The sequence below is a fragment of the Trichomycterus rosablanca genome, chromosome 24 (genome assembly GCF_030014385.1).
Source record: "Trichomycterus rosablanca isolate fTriRos1 chromosome 24, fTriRos1.hap1, whole genome shotgun sequence".
Classification (NCBI taxonomy): Eukaryota; Metazoa; Chordata; class Actinopteri; order Siluriformes; family Trichomycteridae; genus Trichomycterus; species Trichomycterus rosablanca.
Genome location: NC_086011.1, coordinates 1,377,501 through 1,402,578, shown reverse-complemented (window position 1 = coordinate 1,402,578; position 25,078 = coordinate 1,377,501). Strand labels below are relative to the sequence as shown.

General features: G+C 44.1%; 1 protein-coding gene across 1 annotated transcript in view; it reads left to right on the top strand.

Annotated features, from left to right (window-relative positions):
* The first annotated feature begins 473 nt into the window (after window positions 1-473).
* The window catches only part of atg7 (ATG7 autophagy related 7 homolog (S. cerevisiae)), a 43,793-nt gene continuing 19,188 nt past the window's right edge, over window positions 474-25,078 (top strand). Inside the window, exons 1-15 of the mRNA XM_062986336.1 lie at window positions 474-489; window positions 1,772-1,943; window positions 3,377-3,431; window positions 4,348-4,465; window positions 5,573-5,650; window positions 5,739-5,855; window positions 6,110-6,256; window positions 6,347-6,435; window positions 7,044-7,165; window positions 13,805-13,895; window positions 14,607-14,751; window positions 15,616-15,774; window positions 23,395-23,589; window positions 23,783-23,933; window positions 24,616-24,689. Coding sequence (XP_062842406.1) covers window positions 1,778-1,943; window positions 3,377-3,431; window positions 4,348-4,465; window positions 5,573-5,650; window positions 5,739-5,855; window positions 6,110-6,256; window positions 6,347-6,435; window positions 7,044-7,165; window positions 13,805-13,895; window positions 14,607-14,751; window positions 15,616-15,774; window positions 23,395-23,589; window positions 23,783-23,933; window positions 24,616-24,689 — 1,707 coding nt within the window. The 5' untranslated portion in view covers window positions 474-489; window positions 1,772-1,777. The remainder of the gene's footprint in view (window positions 490-1,771; window positions 1,944-3,376; window positions 3,432-4,347; window positions 4,466-5,572; window positions 5,651-5,738; window positions 5,856-6,109; window positions 6,257-6,346; window positions 6,436-7,043; window positions 7,166-13,804; window positions 13,896-14,606; window positions 14,752-15,615; window positions 15,775-23,394; window positions 23,590-23,782; window positions 23,934-24,615; window positions 24,690-25,078) is intronic.

Below are 25,078 nucleotides of genomic sequence, written 5' to 3'. Positions count from 1 at the left end.
TGCGCTTTTATTTTCATATTTTGGTTTTTTGTCTTTTATTCGATGCTCCTGGCACCTGAAAACTGAAACTACAATTAAACAAGATAATGTTCGAGGTGCTGTGCGAAGTGCTTGCTTAGCTACAATGCTAATCGGCTTGTGCTAACGGTTTAAGTGAAACGTTTTCGGTTATAAATTGTGTATCAATTGTTTTAGCTCGTGTAAAATTAACCGTTTTCAAACTTAGCGTCACAATATTGTCGAATTTGACGAACGTTTGTGATATTCGGACACTTCGGGGCAAGATAGGAAGCTTGTTAGCCGCCGAGCTAAAGTACGCATTTCACATACTCCTTAGTACGCTAGTATGCGTATTGAAACGTAGGTTGCGCAGCCTGTATGCATACTCTGTAGTACGCTAGTATGCGTACTGCGTCTCTGCCTGTAGCAAAGCAGGGACTGGCTCGTCTTTAGTCACATGACTCAAACAAGGAACTGAGTGTCTGTCTGGTAAGTGTTTCATATTGAAGCAAATTTGTCCTCTTTAGTGGTTTGTTTTTATTTATTTACGTTTTTACTCGTTTTTTAAAGGTGTGAAAGAGTGCATCTCATTATGTGTTCGGTTGTACTGCTCATATTGTAATAAAAGCGATATTTAAAGGTATATATTAATACTGCTCCAGTACTGTGTATATTTAACAGAATACAAACCCACATTCCAAAAGCTAGGACACTTAAATTATGATATGTTTATTGTTGTTTTTATTAGTAGATATTAGTAGATAATGTACTAATGTCAGCCACTGACTTAATCAAATGCCTTAAAGTGCAAACTTTTTAGATTGCATGTTTCTGCATGCCTTTAAAATTGTGACTTGTTCTTAATTAAAGTTAAAAATGACAGACAAACTATTTCTGCTTGTATTTATAACACAAACTGTTGTACTATCTGTATCTTTATTCAAATCACTGATTAATCATTTACATTCCTGGCTCGAAAAAGGATCTAAACATCCAGACTATCAACTTCTCCAAAAGTCGAGTCGAAACGAGACAAGAAAAGACAAAAGTGGAAATTATTGGCAGAAAATGACAAGTGCCAATGTGGCAGAAATATAATCATGAGTGTCAGCTCATGACTTAAAGCTTAACCCCTGAAAGACTGAATAATATTCCTGGAGATGTGTCCACACGCCAAGGTCTTGCAATCATCCTGGACAACACTCAACACACATAGCATAATCTGAGAAAGCTAGAACCTTGGTAAACGGTGGTGGATTTAAGTCCTGGACTTGTGATCGGAGGGTAATGGTTCAAGAAGCTTGGAAACTTGGATTGTATCCCATCTGAATTGAATAAAATTGGCTTTTGGCTTATGTGGCGAAGCTGCCCTGATCATGCAGGGTTTCTCTTCTACAGCATCAAAATGATTCAACCACTAGTCTGCACAGTAGGTGCTCATCCAGTGTCTTCTTATTTTAAGAACTCCTTTCTGTCCATCATCTGAGCTGTGAAGCCGGGTTTCTAGCTCAGCGCTGCCACATCACCATACTACTGTGCTCTCTAATGTCTTCCAGTATTCGGACCCCATCCCCAGGACTCAAGGGAGGCGAGCAGGCTCTTGAGGCTTCTCTCTGTACTAGTGCCCAGCTGGGGAACGAGCCTCCTTTAGATGTCCAGCTGAGCCTCTCGCTGACTTTAAACAAGGCCTTTAACAGGAAGTGAGACATCAAAAGACGGCTGTAAACATTTAATGCGGTGCTCATTTATTTGCACTTGTCTTTTCACACAGTTTAAAATGGCAGCTGAATCGGCGGATAAGGGTTCGGCTCTTCAGAAGCTCCAGTTTGCGCCGTTCTGCAGTGCTTTAGAGGCCGGGTTCTGGCACCAGCTCACCCAAAAGAAGCTCGATGACTACCGTCTGGACGAAAGTCCAAGAAGCATCAAGGGTTTTTATTATAATGGTAAGGAAACCTGAGTTACAAAGAGTAACAGTTCAGCAAGAAATCCATTTCTCATTTCCTATTCTTGTGTAGTAGATCAGCCAGGTTTTTTGACTGTCCAAGACGTTTGTAAACAGCAAACTCCAATAATTAAACCAGAATATTAAGGCAGCTGGATTTTAGCCCAGTATGTAGAAAATTTAATGCACCAGGCTCCATATTATCAAAGTTTTTAGCTTGGCAGTAGAGTCTGTGCATCTTTAGGCCAAAACTAACAATTATTTTAGATATCTGTCGTCTATTTATGGTTATTTTCTGAGTGAGTTACACCTACCACAAGGATGAGCTTTGTGGATTCACAACCAGTTACTCATCTGTTGCTCTGTGCACTTAGTCACATTCTCTTTATTATGCTCAATAGATCTCCAGAGGACGCCTACCGAGCAGATATTATTAGTGATGGACCATTCCTAGCACTGCAGATACACTAAAGTGGTAATGACGTTCTAGTGGGGGTTGTACTGGGACCACAAGCCTATCAGAAATCCCCACAGACTTAGCCAGAACGTATCTGCTGTGACTGTGGCTTGGATCGGCCATTAAACAGGCTGGACATTTTTATCCGTTAGAAGGATCATACAAAGCTTGGCACCATCAGGCCTTCGAATGTTTACGTCACTCGCTTGTTGATGGTCAGCTCGATTAATGTAAAGACGCGAGCATCTGATTAGTATCCGTATTCAGAGCTCTGATCTCGAAATCGAATCAGAACGTCCCTGGACTTTAACGATCCACAGCAGCCACAGAGCTGAAAGGACAAAAGCCAGCACGTGTTTCCTTATGGACTCCTGAGGCCTGAGACCCTTTTTCAGAACTGAGACTCTGCCGTTATCATTTATCAGAGACTCAGGACTTTAAATAAATCAATAAATAAATAGACAGAAGAAGTCTTGCCAGCACCCCAGCTTAAATGTAAACCTGTTTGGCCTAAAGTATTTGGACACTTGATCATGGGCTTGTTGGACATCCTATTTTTAAACTATGGGAATCAACTTCTTTTGTTGAAAGAACAGCTCAGTTTTTTGAGATCAGACATTGGGGCCTTTCGCAAACTGTTTCCAGATAGTTTTAGGCATATAATAATTTTTATAAAGGCATTCATATTTCAGTTCCTTGACCCTACTAATACAGATTATACCTGTGTAGTTTGACAGTGAGATCACGTCTCAGAATTGTAGGGTTGTGGGTGTGTAGAATTTATGATCAGTTTTACATAATCTTATTTTTGCACACTCATCGTCTGATCAGACACGACGATGAACTCTAATCTTGGCACAGGCCGCGCTGTAGCATCACCGCTGTCATTCCTATTAATCAGCGCTTTAATAACTGTACAAGCTTTTTATATGTAAATTAGCTGTCATTACTAAGTGATCTATTTTGTTTTAAATTAGGTGACCCGTCTGGCCTGCCAACTCGCCTGAGCCTGGAGTACAGCGCGTTTGATGAGTAAGTCATTAACGTTCTCTTTGAAATGGTCTAAATTGCAGATCGGCTGATCTTTCTGTTCGTATCTAGTGCTGAATTACCAGGTGATGGGTGCTGAGTAGGTCATAACGTCCTTGAATTTATTTATTATTTATTTGTTTAATGTTTAAGATGCATTTTTCCACAATTTTCCTCTCAGTCTAGTCGTATTTAATCACCCCCCTGACCGAGGAGAGTCGTGACCAACACACGCCCCCTCCGACACGTGTGCAGTAGCCCACTGTTTCTTTTCGCCTGCACCAGACAGGTTCAAACGGGGATCCGTAAAGCGCAGAGAGAGTCACGCACCGATCTCCATTATCCCCCGTCTCTGTGCAGTGCCATCGATCAGCCAGCAGAGGTCGTAATTGCGGCAGTTATGAGCAACCTCTTTTGGCACTCTCACCCTCGGGCCAGCCAATAATTGTCCATATAGGCAGTCTCATGCACTGGTGTGCCAGAGTGTTTTACCACTGTGCCACCCAGGCACCCAGTTTTTGAGTTTAGAAGATGCAGACGTGTACGAACCCTGTATTTGTTTATTTTTTTAGCATCTGATCACCACAGTCCTCCTTGCTCCCTACCTCAGTATCATGGACAGCAGTAGCCCAGTGGGTATCGAACAGAAGGTTGTGGGTTCAAACCTGCCACCTTCGGGCTCTTAAGCAAAGCCTTTAACCCTCTATGCTCCAGGGGATGATTGTACTGGACACGTGTATCTGTACGTATGACAAATATAGGTGTCATAGGAACTTCATACCCCCCCTGGCCTTATCACAGTTTAGATATATCCAATTCCACTCTGCACACTTTGCTGTTAAGCACCAGGCCGATGTATGTGATATATACCAGAGTCTTCCTGCTGAATAAACGCGGTGTATCTGATGTTCCTGTACAGTGACGGACCCACGCCGGCTCACTGCTGCGCTGCTAAAGGAACTCTGTACAACACCAACACGCTGGAGGCCTTCAAGTCTACCGACAAGAAAGCGCTGCTGGACACAGCCGCTAACGAGGTGGGTTCGACTCCTGTGATTTGTGCTTATGGGGAAAATTGCATTTCTGATTTGGAGAAACGGATTGAACCCAGCTTCCCGGAACTGTGTATTGCTGCAGGACCCACACAGCCAGATTTACCACTGTGTAATCAAAAATAATGTGTTTATGACGGGGACTTCTCTGTTACACTTGCAAGACTAGCACGCGTCTCCTTCAACAATGTGTCTAGCCATCCGGTCTAGATCTGTCTGTCTGTCTGTCTGTCTGTCTGTCTGTCCATCTGTCTGTCTGTCTATCTACCTATCATCTATCTTTACCTACCTACCTACCTACCTACCTACCTACCTACCTGTCTGTTGCTTGGTCGGTCTGTTGATTTGTCTTTCTATCTATCTGTCTGTATGTCTGTCTGCCTACCTGTTTGTCTATCTATCTATGTATGTATGTCTGTCTGTCTGTCTGTCTGTCTGTCTGTCTCTATCTATCTATCTATCTATCTATCTATCTATCTATCTATCTATCTATCTATCTATCTATCTATCTATCTATCTATCTATCTATCTAGCTGCCTGCCTGCCTGCCTGTCTGTCTGTCTGTCTGTCTACCTATTTGTCTGTCTATTTATCTATCTATCTGCCTGTCTGTCTGCCTACCTGTTTGTCTATCTATGTTTGTCTGTCTGTCTGTCTGTCTGTCTGTCTGCGTATCTCTCTGTCTATCTATGTTTGTCTGTCGGTCTCTATCTATCTGTCTGTCTGTCTGTCTACCTGCCACTCTGTCTATGTGTCTGTCTAGCTGTCTGTTTGTTTATCTATCAAACTATCAATATCTCTATCTATCTATCTATCTATCTATCTATCTATCTATCTATCTATCTATCTATCTATCTATCTATCTATCTATCTATCTATCTATCTATCTATCTCTTCTCTGTCTATATGTTTATCTATCAAACTATTGATCTGTCTGTCTGTCTGTCTGTCTGTCTGTCTGTCTGTCTGTCTATCTATCTGTCAATCTATCGATCTGTCTGTCTGTCTATCTATCCCTTCCTCGGTCAGACCAGGCCGGTGGAACCCAAACGCCCGACCACACAGAGTTTAATATCCGTTCTTTTGTGCCAGATCTGGAGTGCCATACAGTCGGGTGCTGCGGTGGAGGACCCGTCAGTCCTGACCAGATTCATCCTGCTGACGTTTGCGGTAAGTTTTCCCATGAAATAAAAAAATACTAAAGTAAACAGTGGAGGGAGAATTCCAGCGGATTCTCATCACCCATCTCTCCGTTCAGGACCTGAAGAAATACCAGTTCTATTACTGGTTCTGTTTCCCCGCTCTGTGCTTTCCTGATGGAATTCAGCTGCTGAAGAGTCCTGCGTTATTAGAGGAGAAATTCAGCCCTCGACAGGTGAACCGAACAATCACATTACACTGGCTGAGGAGCCCCATTACACAGTAAATTAGGTTCAAATCTCTTTATGGAACTGAAGGTGAAGATGTTTGACTGAAATTAGAGGGGAAATAAAGGGTATAACGTTAAACCATAAAGGATGGCCAAAACAAAACACACTACATGGCCAAAAGTATGTGTACTAATTACACACACACACACACACTTATCAGAAGGTCATGTCTGGATGGGTTCTGTACCTCCTGTTTTAGATTTCGGCTCTGCAGGCAGCCTACGACGGCCTGCGTTCCTCCACTGGAAGCACGGCCGTGCCGTATTTCCTGCTGAAGTACTCGGAGGAGAAGGTCGACGTGGCTCTGCTGAAAGACTGGAGCTCGTTCTTCTCCGACGCGAACAAGGTACGATTAGGATCGGGGACGCGTCTGGCGAGGGTGTTTTATTATTTCACACGTTTCATTTTATTCCGATCTATTGCTGTTGTGTTGTAGGTAACGGTGGGCGTGTACGATCCGTGTACTCTCGCTCAACACCCCGGCTGGCCTCTTCGTGATTTCCTGATGCTCATCGCCTGTAAATGGTGAATATACGACACTAATGATCTTATTATCACACCGATCGGCTCGTTTATGTAGGATAAACGAATTCTCTCTGTCCCAGGTGCTTGTTCTTCTATCGTTTGGTCACGGTTGAGTCTCAGATCTGGTTTATCGATGCCACATGCATTAAATTATTCAAATTATTAAAGATATCCTTCCCCTCCAGATGTGGGGAGTCACATGGAGCCTATATTATAAATAATACACGACGTATTTACTTTTTATAGCCAGCAAATACTTTTTACATAGCAAATCTTTTTAAGTGAACCATTTAAATGAAATGTTTTTATTGTTATGTTGTGACTTTCATGCTGTTAATCCACCTATATTGAAAACGAGCATGCAGCTTTTACATTTCCTGCTGTGCTGGATTGTTTGTAATGAATTTCGGATTGTTTGTGCTTCCACCGGTGTACGTAATGTATTTATATTAGAAAATACAAACACAGAGCCGACTCCTTTCTTCCTCCAGTAGCCGCTTCGTCTCCTTTTTGCTCTAACTCTATCCTCTCTGTGCTTTTCCTTTTGAGGACATGTCCTCCAGTGCGGTCCATATTTATATATTTGTGTGTGTGGGTGTGTTTTGTAGGGCTGACCAGCTGGACGTGCTGGAGGTGGTGTGTTTCAGAGACCGGACGCTGCAGGGCTCTCGCTCGGTGCAGCACAGCCTGGTGCTTGAACTCAAGCTGCCCAGTGTGTCCTCATCCGCAGGTAATTCACCTTTCCTGCACACAGTGCCCGCACTTCAGACGGGCACACGCTAGTGAAGTGTTAAAACAGCATCCTGGTCCTTTTCATTGGAAAGCTTTTGATATATCCGGTTCCTTTGACCGGAGGCCTTGAGCCGTGATGTGAACCTCTGGAGAATTCTGGAGAACCTTTTCCTCCTCTGTGAAAAGGAATGTGGGGGCGCGGGGGGTAGCTCTGTCGCCTCACAGCGATGTGAGTTCTGTGTGGACCTTGCATGTTCCTCCTGCTTCCGTGTAGGTTACTCCGGGCGCTCCGGTTTCCTCCCACAACGTCAAAGTCATGCAGCACTCTTTGATCTTCAAGAAAATGGTTCAAAGCTTTGAGGTTTGAGATTTGTTATCAGAAAAAGAATGTGGACACCTGAACAAGAGTACACTGGACACCCTGTCCCCTAAACAGGCATTATTAATATGGAAAGTCGGTTTTCAAGATTTTGAAGTCTGTGGGAATTTATGCCCGTTCAGTCAAAAGATCATGACCTGAGTGATGGTGTTCCAATTCCGTGTTCCGAGGTCAGTGCACGTCTTTATGGACCGAGCCTTCACCAAACTGTCGAAGTAAGCAGTGGCTGTGACTGAAACACGTAAACGCTGACAGAACAACCTCCACTGTTACTCAAGTCTCCTCTGTCTGTATAGGACAGAAATACCAGAGATAATTCTGCACTCAGTGCAGCTGTAAAAATAAAAATACAAAGCTAACCATTGAGTCAGAAATGAGGATTAAGATTTAATCTGACACTAATGAGGGAACATTTAAGGGATTCAGGACTGTTAGGTCTGTTGGGACTGTTTTCAGCTCATTTTTGCTTTTACATCTCATCACGCTCCGTTCAAAACCACACGGTTTTGCTTTAATGGATAAATATAATAATAATAAAGTATATGGACGCCCATAAGCTTGTTAGCCATCCTATCTCTAAAAAAGTGCTTTTATATGTTTATTTTGGCAGTAAACAGCATAAGTGAGGGAAATAAGGGGCCCGTGGGGTGCAGAATCACGGACACCGAATATTTTAGCACGGAACTCGCTGCATCAAGCACGTTTTGGGATATTTTCACCGGATATTTCATGTCGAGTTATTACATGAACTCAGATTTGATTCAGATTGTTTTTTATGTTTATGCATTTCCACCTAATTTTCTACCAATTTAGTCGTATCCAGTTCCCAGATTGTATTTCACCTTACTGCTGCAGATCTTCACTTATGATCGAGGAGGGCCATGACACATGTGCAGTTCTGACCACTTCTTTTCACTCAAACTCAAAAGAAGCTTTATTGGCATGACAAATAAGGACATTCGTATTGCTAAAGCTCAGTTACAGAGAAAAAGAACAATAACTACAAGAACAAAAATATACAAAACAGTTACAGGTGCAAAAAATAAAATAGAATAAAATAATAATATAAACAGTGCAAATAATAACAATAAAAAAGGAAACATTCACAATAATGAGGTAGTAATAAAAATTAGTGTTTGTGTGCATGCATGCTTGTGTATGGGACATGGTCACCCACTGTCCCTCACCTGGTGGCAGGTGTGTGTATAGAGTGCTGCTAGTGTGCAGCTCTCTCTGTGCTCCCCCAGTAGGTGGGGCAGTTTGTCGGGATCTGCCAGGGAGTTGAAGTTGGGGATGACGGTGTTAAATTTGGGGAAGAATTGGGAGCGGACGTGGTGGTACTTGGTACACCGGGTGAGGAAGTGCAGCTCTGTCTCTACTGTACTGAGAGTGCAGTGCTGGCACAACCTCTCCTCCCAGGGCACCTGCATTGCACACAGAGGGTCACGCACGCTTTCTTTCGTCCAGTCGTGCAGCAGTCTTCCTGTTTCAGCTATTGTCCCGCCCCCTACAGGCACACAGCCAGTTGCGTGTTGGCTGATATCAAAGCTGAGATTCGAACAAGCTGCGCCACTTGAGCACCAGTGACGTTCTATCATGTGCATTGCGTTTGTTTGTGCATGGCTTAATAATTTTGCATTCAGCTGGGAGCGCCCCCCTCGACCCCCACGAATAATCGCCCGTGTGCTTGTTTAGCAGAGGCTTTAATCATTAATGCTATTGTGACCGAATGCGATCGAGGATTAAAGGTTTTGCTAAGTGGCCTAAAGCAGCGACCTTCTGATCAATAGTGCAGCACCGTAACGTACTAACAGATGAGATGAGATCAAACTGGGTGTTTGTTCCTGCATCTTTATTACATACATAGTCTCATGAAGTGACCGCATGTGATGGACGTTCACAGTCCGCTCCCTATTATCACTCCCACACGTCCCTAATTACCACATCAGGAGCACAAATACACACCGCAGTTATTCTATTAATAAATGATTTGTGTCCGTGATCCCGGACCACCACGTCCTCGGTCTACAGGGTTTCACTCCATCGATTTTGCCTGGAGATTAATCCAGGAGCCAGAATGTTTGATTGATTTATTTACTTTTCACCTGTCATCCTCGCTGACCATAATTCTCTCCCTCTCACACAAACACACACGTAATTGGAAATCTGCAGTCCTCCAGGGTGTAAGGGGTAAACATTCTGTGTTAATACTGAAACTGTGGACAGTTTATTGGTGTATCGTTCCAAAATCTTAATACACCGGGGGTCTGTAAGGGAACAGAGCTGAACCCATCAGGTGCCAAAATATTAGCACCACCCCGTAAAATGTGCATGGCAGTGACTGTTTCGTAATAGTTCTTGGGCTGAATGCAGCAGATCTGATCAGTGACTTTGATAATGGCCAGACGACTGGGTTGAGGCATATCCGAAACAGCAAGGGGTGTCGCAGGCAGCCGTGGTGGGTACCTGTCCACGGTGGGTCCGAAGAAGGACATGAAGGCTGTGGCGTCTGGTACAAACTGACAGAAGATCCACTGTGGATCAAAATGTGGATCATTTTAATCCTGGTTAATCCAGTCGGAATGGGGCAGCTGTAGCCTACTGGTTAAGGTATTGGACTAGTAATCAGAAGGTTGCCAGTTTAAGCCCCACCACTGCCAGGTTGCAGCAGCTAAGGAAGTTACAGTTGGGGAATTGGACATGACTAGGCTGGAAGGAACAAAGAAAACAAATGTAAAAATAATAAAATGCTGGAATTAAAGCAGTCATAAACCCTAGGGTTAGGTTGGCACAGTGAGCCACCACTGTCCCATATTTCTGTGGGTTCTCAGAGTTCTGCCACTGTCCGAAAAGATCCAAAAGGTGAACACATGAACTAAAATACCCCTAGGGGTGTGTGTGTGTGTCCAATCTGCCTAGTGAACGAACCTTGTGTAAACATTATGACGTGGTTAGTAGAAATGACACGCTGAGGATAAAGAACGTCTAGACGTGCTATTTTTGTAGGCTGTATCACCCTCAGATGCATCACAGGAATTCGTCCTTTAATCCTATATGTCACCACGTCTTTTATTTCCCCACAAATATAAAGAAAAGCTCGACGTCTGATGTTATGCGAATGCGCACGCGGTAGGTAGAACTTCATCGATATTTAATAGAAAGCAGGAGCAGAATGCTGGAGAAAAGCCAGGACGATTAAACCTCCCCCGAAAGATAACGGACGACTATTGATTAGAACCCGAGGAGCCGGAGGCGTCCTGATTACATAATCGGGGGTCGGTTTTTTCCTCGCAGCAGGCAGATGAGCAGCACATGCAAATCAAGAGCGAGAAATCAGGAGGGCGACACGCCAGTTGCTGGCATTATCACTGACGATGCGTTTCGCGGCGCATTTTAAGAGCGCAAAGGAACACAGGATGGCTGAGTGGGTCTGTACCCCTCTCCCAATCCCAAAAATTCACCTCATTTTCTCTGCAACAGGTCTGGTCAAGGCTCCTGCATAAGTGGTGGAAGAGTACTTAAGTGTAGCGTGTCTTTATTCATAAGAATCTGATGGGAGGGGTGTAAGATGGGGTGTATTGGACATCCGAAAAAAGCCAGATTGATGACTTTTTTAAAGTCGTAATGTATAATTAGTCATAAAGAGGAACTTTCTCTGTTTTTAATAGTGTACTAATTTGGATATACCCAATTACCCTGTACTCTGGTCCTTACATTGACATTTAAAGCACTTAGTGGACACAAGCACTTGAGGGTCAAGGGCCCAACAAAGGCAACTTGCGAGAGCTGGGTCTTCAATAAGTGACCTGATTCTAATCACTAGTCCAGTGTCTCAACCGCTGAGCATGTTTCTGGACAGCGGCGGCCCTCGTGAGCACGTACGGCCGCTGCCTTTTCGTCTGACTGCGTTTCAAACGGACAGCAGGATCACGCTCGGCCATCCGTGACGGTAAGCCAGCGTGTTAGACCGCAGCACAAAACAAGCTCATCCCCCCTGGAATGCTTTGGAATGAATCGGAACATCAGCTGATGCTTTCTCGACCATACGTACCTATGCTGTCATCTTATGACCGAACGAGCACAAATTCCCACAGACAAGCTTCAAAGTCTTGCCATTTGTTTTTAAAACAGGTCCAACCAGATCACGGTCCGAATACTTTTGGTGGTATGGTTAATAAACTCAGATCAGCTTGATTTAAGTAAAAGAGAATTGTAATAAAAGCTCTGCATATTTTTAGTCCAGGTTTCAAGGTTGTAGTTGTTTCGGAGCCATGAATGCCAGCAGGTGTCTTATTCAGACGCTCTTTTGTGTGGTGAGCTCCACAGTTCCAGGTACAAATGAAGAATCGGCGGTCCGAGCTCCCTCCGGTTTTCTGTAGATCAGCGGTGCTATTTCACGATCGATACAGAATGGAGCTGGCGGTGGGACGGCTGGAGGTGATGCGGGTACGGACGGCGTCTCTACGTCATGCAGGATAAAAGCTTATTTTCTTTTCTTTTGTTCATAGGAATGAATGATGGAGCTGAAAGAAAAAAATCTGGGGTTTTTTTACAGCTTCATTTGATGCTAATGAAAAGCGTGTTAGACTTGGACACTTTAAGATACATGACAATCCTTCTCTCCTGTTGCTAACGGGTCTATAAAATCGTTCAGTAAAACAAATTTGTCACAACAGTTTTCTAGCGAGATCCGTAAGTTCGGTCTGGTGGAACTCGTGAACTAGTGATCTGCACCGAACACCTTTGGGATGAATTAGAATGTCGATTGTGAACTAGGTCTTCACATCCAGGATCTGACCTAAAAAAAGTGCTTTTTTTTTTTTACTAAATGGGCACAAATTTTCTCAGACGCACTCCGAATTGGTGGTAAAGCTTTTCTAGAATGGAGTGGATGGCAACTTGTCATTATCAGGTGTCCACATACTTTCGGCTATTAAGTGTACTCTGGGTATCGTGCAGACTTCTGAACGCGACTATTTCCCTCCCTCTCCTTCTGATTTCCTGATCAGTTAATCATTTTTGGTTGCACCTCGTCAGGGAACTTTAGTATCAGAATATACGAACCTCGGTCCCGGAGAAGTTGGGACGGGGTGTGCAATGCTCGTTTTGACCTGTAATTTAATCAAAACGCTACAAAAACCTTTTGATTTTTTTCTGTAATCGAAGTCTCAGCATGTTTCTAACAAGTCTGAGACAGGGCAGTGAATATAAAACGTAATATCGACTGGCTTTAATATAAAAGAAGCCTCCTGTCATCTTGAGACAACTTGAGACGGAGTGTGAGAAGCTTAAATTAAGTCTCTTGTGCTCTGGTCAGCGTTCGGATCATCTGTTAATCAACACGTGTCTACAAATAAGCACTCAGGATAGAAGAAGAAGAATAAAAGACCTTGTCCTTGCGAGTCTAATGAATTCTGAACGAGAGCCGCCACTCGTGCTGAACCCTCGTGCATCCGTCCATATAATAACGACCGTAATCTGAGGTTGAACTGGGATGCCTGCAGAGCACATTATTATGGACACCTGATGGACCACAATGAGCTTGTTGGATGCTTCAACTGTGGGAATTTGTACCCATCTAGTTAAATTTGGAGGTCATCAAAGGCTGATGTTTGACAAGGAGGCCTGGCGTGCACTCGATGTACCGGTTCATCCCAATGGTCTTTAGGGGGGTCAGATCCGACTTCTTGTCTTTTTTTTATTTACCTGAAAAAGGTGAGGGCCTTCCCCAAACTGTTTCCATAAAGTTGGATGCGTATAATTTTATTTTATATAGTTGATTTTATTAGCATAGTGAATATCCTGGTCCGTATACCAGACTTGGCACAGTTTTTATGCCGGATGCCCTTCCTGATGCACCCCTCCTATTTCTACCCGGGCTTGGGACCTGCATTAGAGAGAGCGCACTGACAAGCACCACTTCCCATTTTTGTCATTTACTATTCTGTAATCAGTCTGCCGCTTGCACCACCCCCCTGAGGATGCCTGCAGACTAGCACCCGTCCCTTCCAACACGCTGGATTCTCACAGAGAGTCAAGCTGTGCCTTAGTGTTCCTCCACTTCTCGTTTCAGCACCTGAAACACACAGCAGGTCGCTGTTGTCGCCCTGTCCGGCCCGCCCTCCCTCAGACGCAGCCCAATGGTCAATTGAACCATGAACGCCCAAATCCCTGCCCACCATTACAGACTTCAGCTTTTAAAACTATAAATAAACTGCTCTGTAATTGACATTTATGTTTTTAAACTATTTTTTTAAGCTTGTCCGAAGAGCGTGGGCTGGGAGAAGAACTCCAGAGGAGCCATGGGACCCAGAAGTGTCAACCTCAGTGACTGTATGGACCCGAAAAGGTACCACGCTTCTGTTAAAATGTGCTTCCCACGTTCGACACATCTAATAAACAATACAATACCTTTGTTGTGCACGGTGATGTGTATTTGGTAGCACTGGTGCATGTAGGGGTGAGGGATCTGTTAGATGTCGGGCTGGTGGAGGTTCCTCATAGTTCTCATGTTGAATTCTGTAGATCTGATCAACATAAAGATCCGAGGGACTTGAATATGGGCCAAATCTTTATGGCTTGACAATAAACAGACAGTAAACCGCTGACAGGTTGATGGGCAGCTAAGACTCATCGATGACCAACAGAAGATCTACTGTGGATCAAACTGCGGATCATAAATGCACCCGAACACGCAGTGCACCAAACCCTACTGTTTATGGTCAGAAACCTCCTGTCCACTGTTGATAGCACCTACAACGAGCACACAGGCGTCAGAACTGGACATCGGAGCGATGGTCCAGTGCAACTGGTCCCATGAGTCCTATTTTCTCCAATATCCTGTGGACAGGGGAAGTGAGCATGTCCAAATTGGTTGCAATTTCTTTGTACACGGCTGTACTTGTTCAGAGGATTTCCTTCTGACCGAAATTTAGACTGACCCTCTGAAGTACCCCCGATGGCAGCACGTCTTTATTGGGTTCATGCTCATGGTCAGGAGTCCACATACTTTTGGCCGTGTGGTTTTTACTGTATGTGTGTGTGTTGTGTTGTGTGTAAGACTTGCAGAATCATCGGTGGATCTGAATCTGAAGCTGATGCGCTGGAGACTCGTTCCCTCTCTGGATCTGGACAGGGTCGTGTCCACCAAATGCCTCCTGCTGGGAGCTGGAACTCTGGGCTGCAACGTGGCGAGGACGCTCATGGTGAGAGCCGGCCGTCTGGGTGTGGTCATGCTGGGTCTGTCGAATAGTGATGCTAGGGTTCGGGAATCGCTGGGGCCGCCAGCCTTCTTCTGGCTGTGACTGGCAGAGGGAGGGCTGGACGAGGAATCATCATGTTACCCGTGCAACAGCGACTCCTACTGGTCAAGCAAGGCATTTACAAAAACACAGGAAGAACATTTAAGCTTTTCTGTAAATAATTTAAAAATAATAATAATAAAAATTCGCCATTGGCTGGCAGCACACGCGTCTGATGAGGTGCGTGCCAGCCTGCCACCCTCCACACAGCCAACAGGGTAATTGGGCATATCCAAATTGTGTGCAAAGAGTGGAACTCCAAACAAAACTTACAGTGTAGTTCCTTATTACACTTACAGATTAAGCTTGAATTTGATGCCTGTCAGACACTAAAGCAGGCGAATCGGTAACAGGTGAGGGTGTCATGATTGGGCCCTAAACAGGGGCCCTAAACAGGTGCCCTAATGAAGGTCCAGTCTTTGTAAGCGAAGATGGGTCTTGGCTTACCACTTTGTTAAAAAAAAAATTTTTTTACGCAAGATTGCAAATAATTTTGATCTTTTACCAGCTACCGTACATAATAGTGTGGAAAGATTCAGGGAATCCTTGAGAAATCCTAAGGCTGCAACAGTGCCTCCTACTGTCTGGACGAGGCACTGGAACAAGTTCCACGAACATATAGAGTACATCAAAGCTCTCGGGAGGAATCTGTGTTTTCCTCAGCTTGTTTCGGAGTCGCCGTATCCCAGCCTGCGGCGCCCTCCTCAGTCAAGAAGGGTGTTCTGCATGCATCCTCCAATGATTAATTTGTCGATTTGTCCATTTCAGGGCTGGGGGGTGAGACACGTCACGTTTGTGGACAACGCGAACATCTCGTACTCGAACCCGGTGCGTCAGGCTCTGTACGAGTTCGAGGACTGTCTGAGTGGAGGCAAACCTAAAGCCCCGGCTGCCGCGGACAGACTGAGGAAGATCTTTCCTGGCGTGGTGAGAAGATTCATGTGCTTATTTACGTACCAATATCAGTGAGTAGGTACAGAGTAAAGCCAATCGTATGTGGACGCCCCTCATAACAACTGAGTCCAAGTTGTGTTTATGCTTAGTAGCTTTATTTGTGTGCAGCATTTAGGACAATATGTGCTGTTTTGAACAAACTTCATAAATCACAAATACACTATATGACCAAAAGTATGTAGACGTCTCACCAAAAGCTATTCCTAAACCGTGGACTTTTGGTTCCTCCAGGCTAAGCTCGTTAAACTTTGACGTTATGGACCTTGCTCGTCAGCCACAAATCTGCTAAAACCCTGTTAGAACAAATCCCGGGAGGAGAACTGAAGCGTTTTTTATTTGACCGGTAGGTGCAAGGTCAGTTTCCATTTTAGCACGTTGTAAGGAGAGGTGGTGATGACCTTTAGAAGGTGGCAAGAGACCCCACAGAGGAACATCGTTCCATCGCCTGGGTGCAAATACAGAGCGGACCCTCGATGCTCGCCTTTCTCGAGTCCTGAAGGGTGGATCAAGATCAGTTAAAAAGGAAATGCATTTCTTTAGAGCGAACGTTTGCATAATTGCAAGTCATTTAGGTGTTTCACCATCTACCGTACATGTTATGGAAAGATTCTTTGAGCCCTCAGGTGGGATTGCATGAAACACTGTCACGTTACTGGGGGTAAATATAGCCACATGGGCTTGGGAGTGCTTCGGAAAACCGTTGAACACTTAACACAGCCCACCGCTGCATCAAGAAATGCAACCTGATTGACGAGTGGGAATGTTCTGAGGTCTGATAAGTCCACGTTTCAGTTTGTTTTTGAGAACGTACGCTAGTGTGTTTTATATTTTTGGCCACTATTAAGACAGAAGGCAGTTTTGGTGTGACATTAAGATGAGTATTTTTGCCAGTAATTAAGGTGTCACCATCTACCGTACATATTATGGAAAGATTCAGAGAGTGAGAGAGCCCTCAAGTGGGATTGCATAAGAAACTGTCATGTTACTGTGGTAAATAAAGCCACGGGTGTGCTTCGGAAATACCGTTGTTACCTAACACAGGCTACCGCTGCGGCGCAAAATGCAACCTGAAACACTGTGCAGGCTCGAGCTCATTTCAGACAGATTGAAAGACAGTGGGAATGTGCTGTGGTCAGATGAGTCCAGGTTTCGGCCTGTTTTTGAGAACGTATGCTTGTGTATTTTATATTTTTGGTCACTATTAGGACAGTGAGTATTTTGTGACATTCGGATAAGGATTTTTGCAAGTAATTTAGGTGTTTCACCATCTACCGTACATATTATGGAAAGATTCAGGGAATCTGGAGCAATCTTAGCAACCACTGCTCTCAACTAGAATTCCATGAGAAACTGTCTTGCTACTGTGACTGAGGAGTGCTCCGGAAAACCGTTGCTACCGCTGCAGCACAAAATGCAACCTGAAACACTACAGACTCGTCTCAGATGGACGGAAAGACAGTGGGAATGTGCCGTGGTCACATGGGTCCACGTTTCGGCCTGTTTTTGACTGTGCGTGAGTGCTTCGGAAAACCGTCGTCACTGAACACAGGTTACCGCTGCGTCAAGAAATGCAACATGATGGACAAAAAGACGGTGGGAACGTTCTGAGGTCTGATAAGTCCACGTTTCAGTTTGTTTTTGAGAACGTACGCTGGTGTGTTTTCATATTTTTAACCACTGTTAGGACAGGAGGCAGTATTTTTAATGTTGTGCCCTTAATAAAAAAATAAAATAAGAGCTGGTGTTTTATATAAAAGTACTGTACAAAAAGCTTCTTCCTGTAATGAGGTGTTTTTGGAACCGAAATGTTTCCTCCATGCGTCTAATTTAAAGTTCTCGACTGTGTTTTAAGAGCAAGCCGTCCCAAACTTTCCGCTCTCGGAATAAAACGAGGGTTTCGTCTGAATCCCCGCACGCTGGTTCTCTTTCAGCCGGCCGTCCTGGTGCGCGGCGGCTCTCTCATAACCGCGCGGCAATTTTCTCGGCATAAATGAGATGCCGTGTAATTTTGTTGCCGGGCAACGCGGCCGTTTCCAGCGTGTCAGCGGCGCTCTGGTGTCCGTACGCATAATCTGTGCGAGGGTGAAGTAACACTTGTCTGGTGGGACCGCCATGCCGACCGAGCCAGGCTTTGTGTAGGAATGTAGTTTACGTCCCGGACTCGGCCTCTCCGTCCGCCTCCCCGCTGCGTCCCCGTCTGTTCTATTAACCTCATACTTTCTTAAAACCTGCAGATGAATTGTTCTCAACAGCTCTGTCGTCTAACCGGAGACATTTTCAAGTGCCCGGGTCAAATAAACATTTAATCAACACTAATGAGTATTATAATCACAAGTGAGCCAAAACGTTTACGTTCATATTTACATTTTCAGCATTTAGCGGACGCTTTTATCCTAAGCGACTTACACTACTGTGGCAGTATATTGTCTAAGCAATTGAGGGATAAGGAACTTGCTCAAGGGCCCAAAAGTTTGCAAAGTTTGCAAGCTGGCATTGCTGGGGACCCTAATCGTGTGGACATATACTGTGTGGGTTATGAACCTAATGCCTGGTTCACACTTCATAATTTTTGCCCTGATTTTTGCTCGCCACTAGATTTTAATTTGTATAAACTTGCACAAGTGTCATTTATTTGTAAATTCCGGCTCGTCAGCAAATTTAACCGTTTTGGGTACACGGAGGGAGACGTTAGTTGACATTCTAGCGCGTTGTGCCACCCCATCCTATTGGTTTGAATGGCATGAGGCTAACCGTGTTAGCTTAGTTAGTGAAAACTGATGGAATCGCTGTCTAAGTAGTGCGTTCAAATAACCTGCCTTATAAGTCAAGGACTTATTAGAATCCTCTCTACTGAGCCAGCTGCCTGTGTAGGCAATAAGACAGCAAGGCAGCTCACTAGGTTTTCGAACACACCCATAGTTTCTATTCTGATATATGGCATGCACACAAGCTTTACAGTATTTGTGACTTATCATTCATGTCAAAACATCATACCAACATATTTATTTACCTTCAACCTACTTTTTCGCTGCACATCAGCACACAAATGACTTTGATTGTCGTTTCTTGTTGACGTGCATTTTTGGACATTGTATAATTAAATCTAAATACTTTAAATGCTATTGAAGTTATTGATATGCTAAATACTTTAAATGCTAATAAAGTTATGAGTAAAAAAATCAGTTATCATGTAAAACAAGGTAAAAGTGTCAGTTTAGGAGGTGTAGTGTGTAATGTGGGTTACACTTGATCAAATACAGCTTGTTTTGGAGCAATTGGATGCATTAAAAGTAATTGAAGTTATTGATATGCTGAATACGAAAATCCACATCACGAACATTTTAGCCTTTCTGACTTTAGACTCATCACTTCTCACGTGTGTTTTCATTACCAGACATAGTTGGAGAGACCGGACAGACTCGTCTGAGATTCCTCCTGCTGATAGACGTGTGGTGTGTTTTCAGCAGAAAGTCTAAAATGTTCTTGATGTGGATTTTCGTTCAAAAGAAGATGTCACATTTAATTTTCTTGCCACTTTGCATCTAATTTGGGTGAATTTCATTTCTGCTGATGCATGACACCCTCATAATATTTAGAATTGGGATGTTTTCTTACAAAATGTACAAAACATGGCATTTATCCATTTACATTTACATTTACATTTTCGGCATTTAGCAGACGCCTTTATTTAAAGCGACTTACAGAACTGTGACAGTATACAGTCTGAGCAATTGAGAGTTAAGGGCCTTGCTCAAGGGCCCAACAGCAGCAACCTGGCAGTGGTGGGGCTTGAACCAGTGACCTTCTGATTACTAGTCCAGTTCCTTAACCACTAGGCTACGACTTACCTATAATTGATTTATTACACCTGGTAGTAACTGTTGTGGCTGAAACACAAGAATACATTCATTAAAAAGGTGTCCTAATACTTTTAATCACATAGTGTAGGTAATCAATAAAAAACACCCAGGTAAGATGGTACAACCAGCGTAGCTCTCCAAAATGCCAATCTACCTACCGTATAATCCAGGCTCATGATGTTGAACCGATGCTGCGCTTTGTTTATACGCCGTTCATTATTTATGGATGCGTCCTGTATCGATCCTCGTCCCCTCCTGCGCGGCTAATGAGCGCCGCATTCTTTACCTTTATACAGCCCCGCGTGTACAGCGCTAATTAGATTCCGCTCCCCTCGCTAAGCCATGGTTCATTAGCGTCCTCCTCACCCCCCCACACGCTCGCCACACACACTTCCCGAGTGGAAGGAGAACGCCGTGCCAGCGCTCCGTGAGTCACTGCTCACTTCGGGCTGATTTGCGTCATCGCTTCAGATTTTTCATTTTAATATTTTCATTATTTTTCAGCGTGATATGGAATGAATGTCATTTTCATTTTGGAATCCGGAGCTAATGAAAGATAAGAGTTCTTTCGCTTCGTTTTCTGCTTCCTTAAAATATCCGGCCGATAGAGCTCGGCGGAATTCGAGTTCAGGCACCCTTACGCCCAGCTGGACGGGCGTCGCTGGTTAAAATGAGCCTCCGAATTAATTGGCTCGGTTGAAAGAGCCGTGCCGAAACTTTTTTGCTTTGATGTGATATTGGGTCTGTGTGAACCTAGTGAGCTGCCTCGCTGCCTACTGCCTACCTGATCAGCTGCCTCAGTAGAGAGGATCCTAATAACACACAGATCTCATGAGGCAGATAATTTAGACGCTCTACGATGAAACAGTAGCAGCTACAGACTCCAAAGGCGTTTAAAGACTTGGACGCTTGGACTTGGAAGCAAAGATGTTCACAAGCCACAAAATACGAGTCTGAGTCAAGTCACGAGTCATACATATAACATATATTGGAAATGTAGCCTAGAAATAAACAAATAATCTGTAAGTTCAGATAAAAAACAACAACAGACTAGCGAGTGTATTTAGCCGTTTTACTTCGTGCCTTTACTTTCCTAGGTACCAGTTAAAAGCTTAAACTGACGTTTTGTTTTCATTGCAAATCACGGCACAGCGGCAAAAATCCCAAACACAGCAAAATATCCATAACCGCTGCTTACCTTAGCTTCTGTTCTTCCAGATGCTATTACATTTATAAGCGTGCGTCCCATCAGGAATAGAATCCGTTATTTTGTAAATGTGCTTATAATTAAAAACCTCCAAACTTTTCCCGGTTGTGAAGTAAAACAGGAAGTGGTTAGAAAGCCGATCGAGCGTTTCATTACCACGTCATCTGTGTGACGCAAACTGAATAAATGCAAATAACAGCATTTCTTACTAACAATTACAATCAGAAGCTCTGATTGGTTCAGAAAGCGGTTCTTACAATTATTAGCGCCGATTCTGTAGGAGCGTTCCATTCACATTATCTGTTCCTGTGAAGTGCACTACGTAGGGTATTCCACCATTTTAAGTAGGGAGCGACGCTTCATCACTACGCCGGAAGCTGGCTGGAACATTTACACATTGTGTGTGTTGCGGGTTAAGACGGCCGGAGCGTTCTTATTATTAGAGAGCAGAAAATGACATGATAAGAATGATGTCGGATCATATACAGTGTATCACAAAAGTGAGTACACCCCTCACATTTCTGCAAATATTTCATTATATCTTTTCATGGGACAACACTATAGACATGAAACTTGGATATAACTTAGAGTAGTCAGTGTACAACTTGTATAGCAGTGTAGATTTACTGTCTTCTGAAAATAACTCGACACACAGCCATTAATGTCTAAATAGCTGGCAACATAAGTGAGTACACCCCACAGTGAACATGTCCAAATTGTGCCCAAATGTGTCGTTGTCCCTCCCTGGTGTCATGTGTCAAGGTCCCAGGTGTAAATGGGGAGCAGGGCTGTTAAATTTGGTGTTTTGGGTACAATTCTCTCATACTGGCCACTGGATATTCAACATGGCACCTCATGGCAAAGAACTCTCTGAGGATGTGAGAAATAGAATTGTTGCTCTCCACAAAGATGGCCTGGGCTATAAGAAGATTGCTAACACCATGAAACTGAGCTACAGCATGGTGGCCAAGGTCATACAGCAATTTTCCAGGACAGGTTCCACTCGGAACAGGCTTCGCCAGGGTCGACCAAAGAAGTTGAGTCCACGTGTTCGGCGTCATATCCAGAGGTTGGCTTTAAAAAATAGACACATGAGTGCTGCCAGCATTTCTGCAGAGGTTGAAGACGTGGGAGGTCAGCCTGTCAGTGCTCAGACCATACGCCGCACACTGCATCAACTCGGTCTGCATGGTCGTCATCCCAGAAGGAAGCTGACGCACAAGAAAGCCAGCAAACAGTTTGCTGAAAACAAGCAGTCCAAGAACATGGATTACTGGAATGCCCTGTGGTCTGACGAGACCAAGATAACCTTGTTTGGCTCAGATGGTGTCCAGCATGTGTGGCGGCGCCCTGGTGAGAAGTACCAAGACAACTGTATCTTGCCTACAGTCAAGCATGTTGGTGGTAGCATCATGGTCTTGGGCTGCATGAGTGTTGCTGGCACTGGGGAGCTGCAGTTCATTGAGGGAAACATGAATTTCAACATGTACTGTGACATTCTGAAACAGAGCATGATCCCCTCCCTTCGAAAACTGGGCCTCATGGCAGTTTTCCAACAAGATAACGACCCCAAACACAACCTCCAAGATGACAACTGCCTTGCTGAGGAAGCTGAAGGTAAAGGTGATGGACTAAACCCAATTGAGCACCTGTGGCGCATCCTCAAGTTGAAGGTGGAGGAGTTCAAGGTGTCTAACATCCACCAGCTCCGTGATGTCATCATGGAGGAGTGGAAGAGGATTCCAGTAGCAACCTGTGCAGCTCTGGTGAATTCCATGCCCAGGAGGGTTAAGGCAGTGCTGGATAATAATGGTGGTCACACAAAATATTGACACTTTGGGCACAATTTGGACATGTTCACTGTGGGGTGTACTTACTTATGTTGCCAGCTATTTAGACATTAATGGCTGTATGTTGAGTTATTTTCAGAAGACAGTAAATCTACACTGCTATACAAGTTGTACACTGACTACTCTAAGTTATATCCAAGTTTCATGTCTATAGTGTTGTCCCATGAAAAGATATAATAAAATATTTGCAGAAATGTGAGGGGTGTACTCACTTTTGTGATACACTGTATATATATATATATATACACGTCACACGTAACTAATGTTGCTGACTTTTGTTGTGCACAAGTCATTTATTGCGAGTCACTTTAATAATAATGAGTCTGAGTCATTTGAAACGAATCCGAGCTTTTTTCAAAATGTTTTATAGATCCTGTTTGGTGCACAGGGGTGCAGATCTTCTGGAACAGGAAAGGGTCTTCCCTAAACTGTTCCTGCAAAAGTCAGAAGCATACAATTCCCGGTGGAACACGACTGAGTAATCGTAAATACCTGTGAAGCTGAAGGTCTCAAAAATAATGGTGCCCTGATATGGGGGAGGGGGGGCGTATCAGGGCAAAATGTGTCCCAAATATTACGGAGAGCGCTGTACGTCTACAAAACCAAATTAATTAAAACAATAAACGAATAAATAAATAAATACACCCATCTTTTCTTTTTCTCCGCCCCGTTACAGAACGCTGAGGGCTTAAACATGAGCATCCCGATGCCCGGCCACCCGGTCAACTTTTCCGAAGTGACCATGGCTCAGGCGCGGCGGGACGTGGAGCAGCTGGAGGAGCTGATCTCGGGACACGACGTCGTCTTCCTGCTCATGGACACTCGGGAGAGTCGATGGCTTCCGACGGTCATCGCAGCCAGTCAGAGAAAGGTGATGCATTAGAACGCCTCAGTAACGTACAGGTGAAAAGGACACTTACCAGCACACACCTCCTTTCCAGTAGATTGACAGTTAAAAAGTCTATTTTCTTTTGACAACAATCCCTACTAATACATTTCTGTATTCATTTAAGTAATTTGAGAAATTAAATTTTAATTTTTTAATAAAATTGTTGTTCTTCCAGTTGATAGTTAATGCTGCTCTGGGATTCGATACCTTCGTGGTGATGAGACACGGCCTGAAGAAACCCAAAGACTTAGACGCGGGCGACTCCAGTCCTTCATCGTCCTCGTCTGTTTCAGACTCTTCATCATCCTCCGCTCCAGCAGCACCGGGTACGACACGCACCTCAGAACCACACAGTCAAAAGTAATAATCAAATCATTTCATTCGCATTGAATTTAGATGAAGTTTTACCACGCCGTTGTCCTGAGAGAGTGCCCATCCATAACAAGGCATCAGCCACAAAACACATAGCCAGTCACATCTGTATATGCGCCTGGCTGGGCGTTAGCACTTCGAGAAGCACCTCAACATTCGAACCGTCATCTCAGCAGAGGCAGGCTGGCGCAATAGACCTTCTTCTCACAGAGAGCCGCATTACGTACGGACAGTCGCACACAAATAGCCCGGCTTGTACTCACAAGGTGCTGGATTAGGCTTTGTTTGCCGTGATTTCAATCCACCGGTAGTAAAATGATTTAAGAATTAATTTCAATTCTGAAGCCATTTATGCACTGGGCTGAGCTCACATGGCTAAGCAGCAGTTTAGAATTCTTGCTAAATGTGGATGTTTTCCTTTTCATCAGTACTGTGTGTTTATAATGTTTAGATAGTGTTTTTATAACACTGTAATGCACAGGAGGCATCCACAGGCTGAAAGACATGTGCTGCGTCCTAAATTACATACTACAATGCTCATATTATAGCTGTAGTGACTATTTTAATGAATATTTATTATGAGCCCTGTAATAAATAATAATATATGTAATAATAAACCTTTTGTTTAACCACCAGCGTCTCTGTTCTCCAACATACCTGGTCATCGACTCGGCTGCTACTTCTGTAACGATGTGGTCGCTCCTGGAGATGTGAGTTCCCACGTGTGCAATCATCACTGAATAACTGACATTAAATTCGGACTGAATCGACTGTGGACAGCGCCACCTATGTTCCATTAGCTTTTTTTACTTATAAAAAAACTTCTATTTTGGAGGTTTGGAGAACAGATGAAATCGGGGTGGGAAAAGACCGGACTAAACAAGTGGGCGGGGGCTTCGACGCCGTGTTAGGACCCTGATTGGTAGCCCGAGGCGCCTGTACATAAGTGGAGGAACGTGGAGATCAGCGTGTGACTCTCCATGTGCAAGACTGGCCTCGCGCGTCAATCCACCGAAGTACGGGCGAATAAGAAGAGGTCGGTGGAGAGCGCAAGCGTTGGAGGTAGAGTGTGTCAGGCAATTATACCCTCCTCGTACAC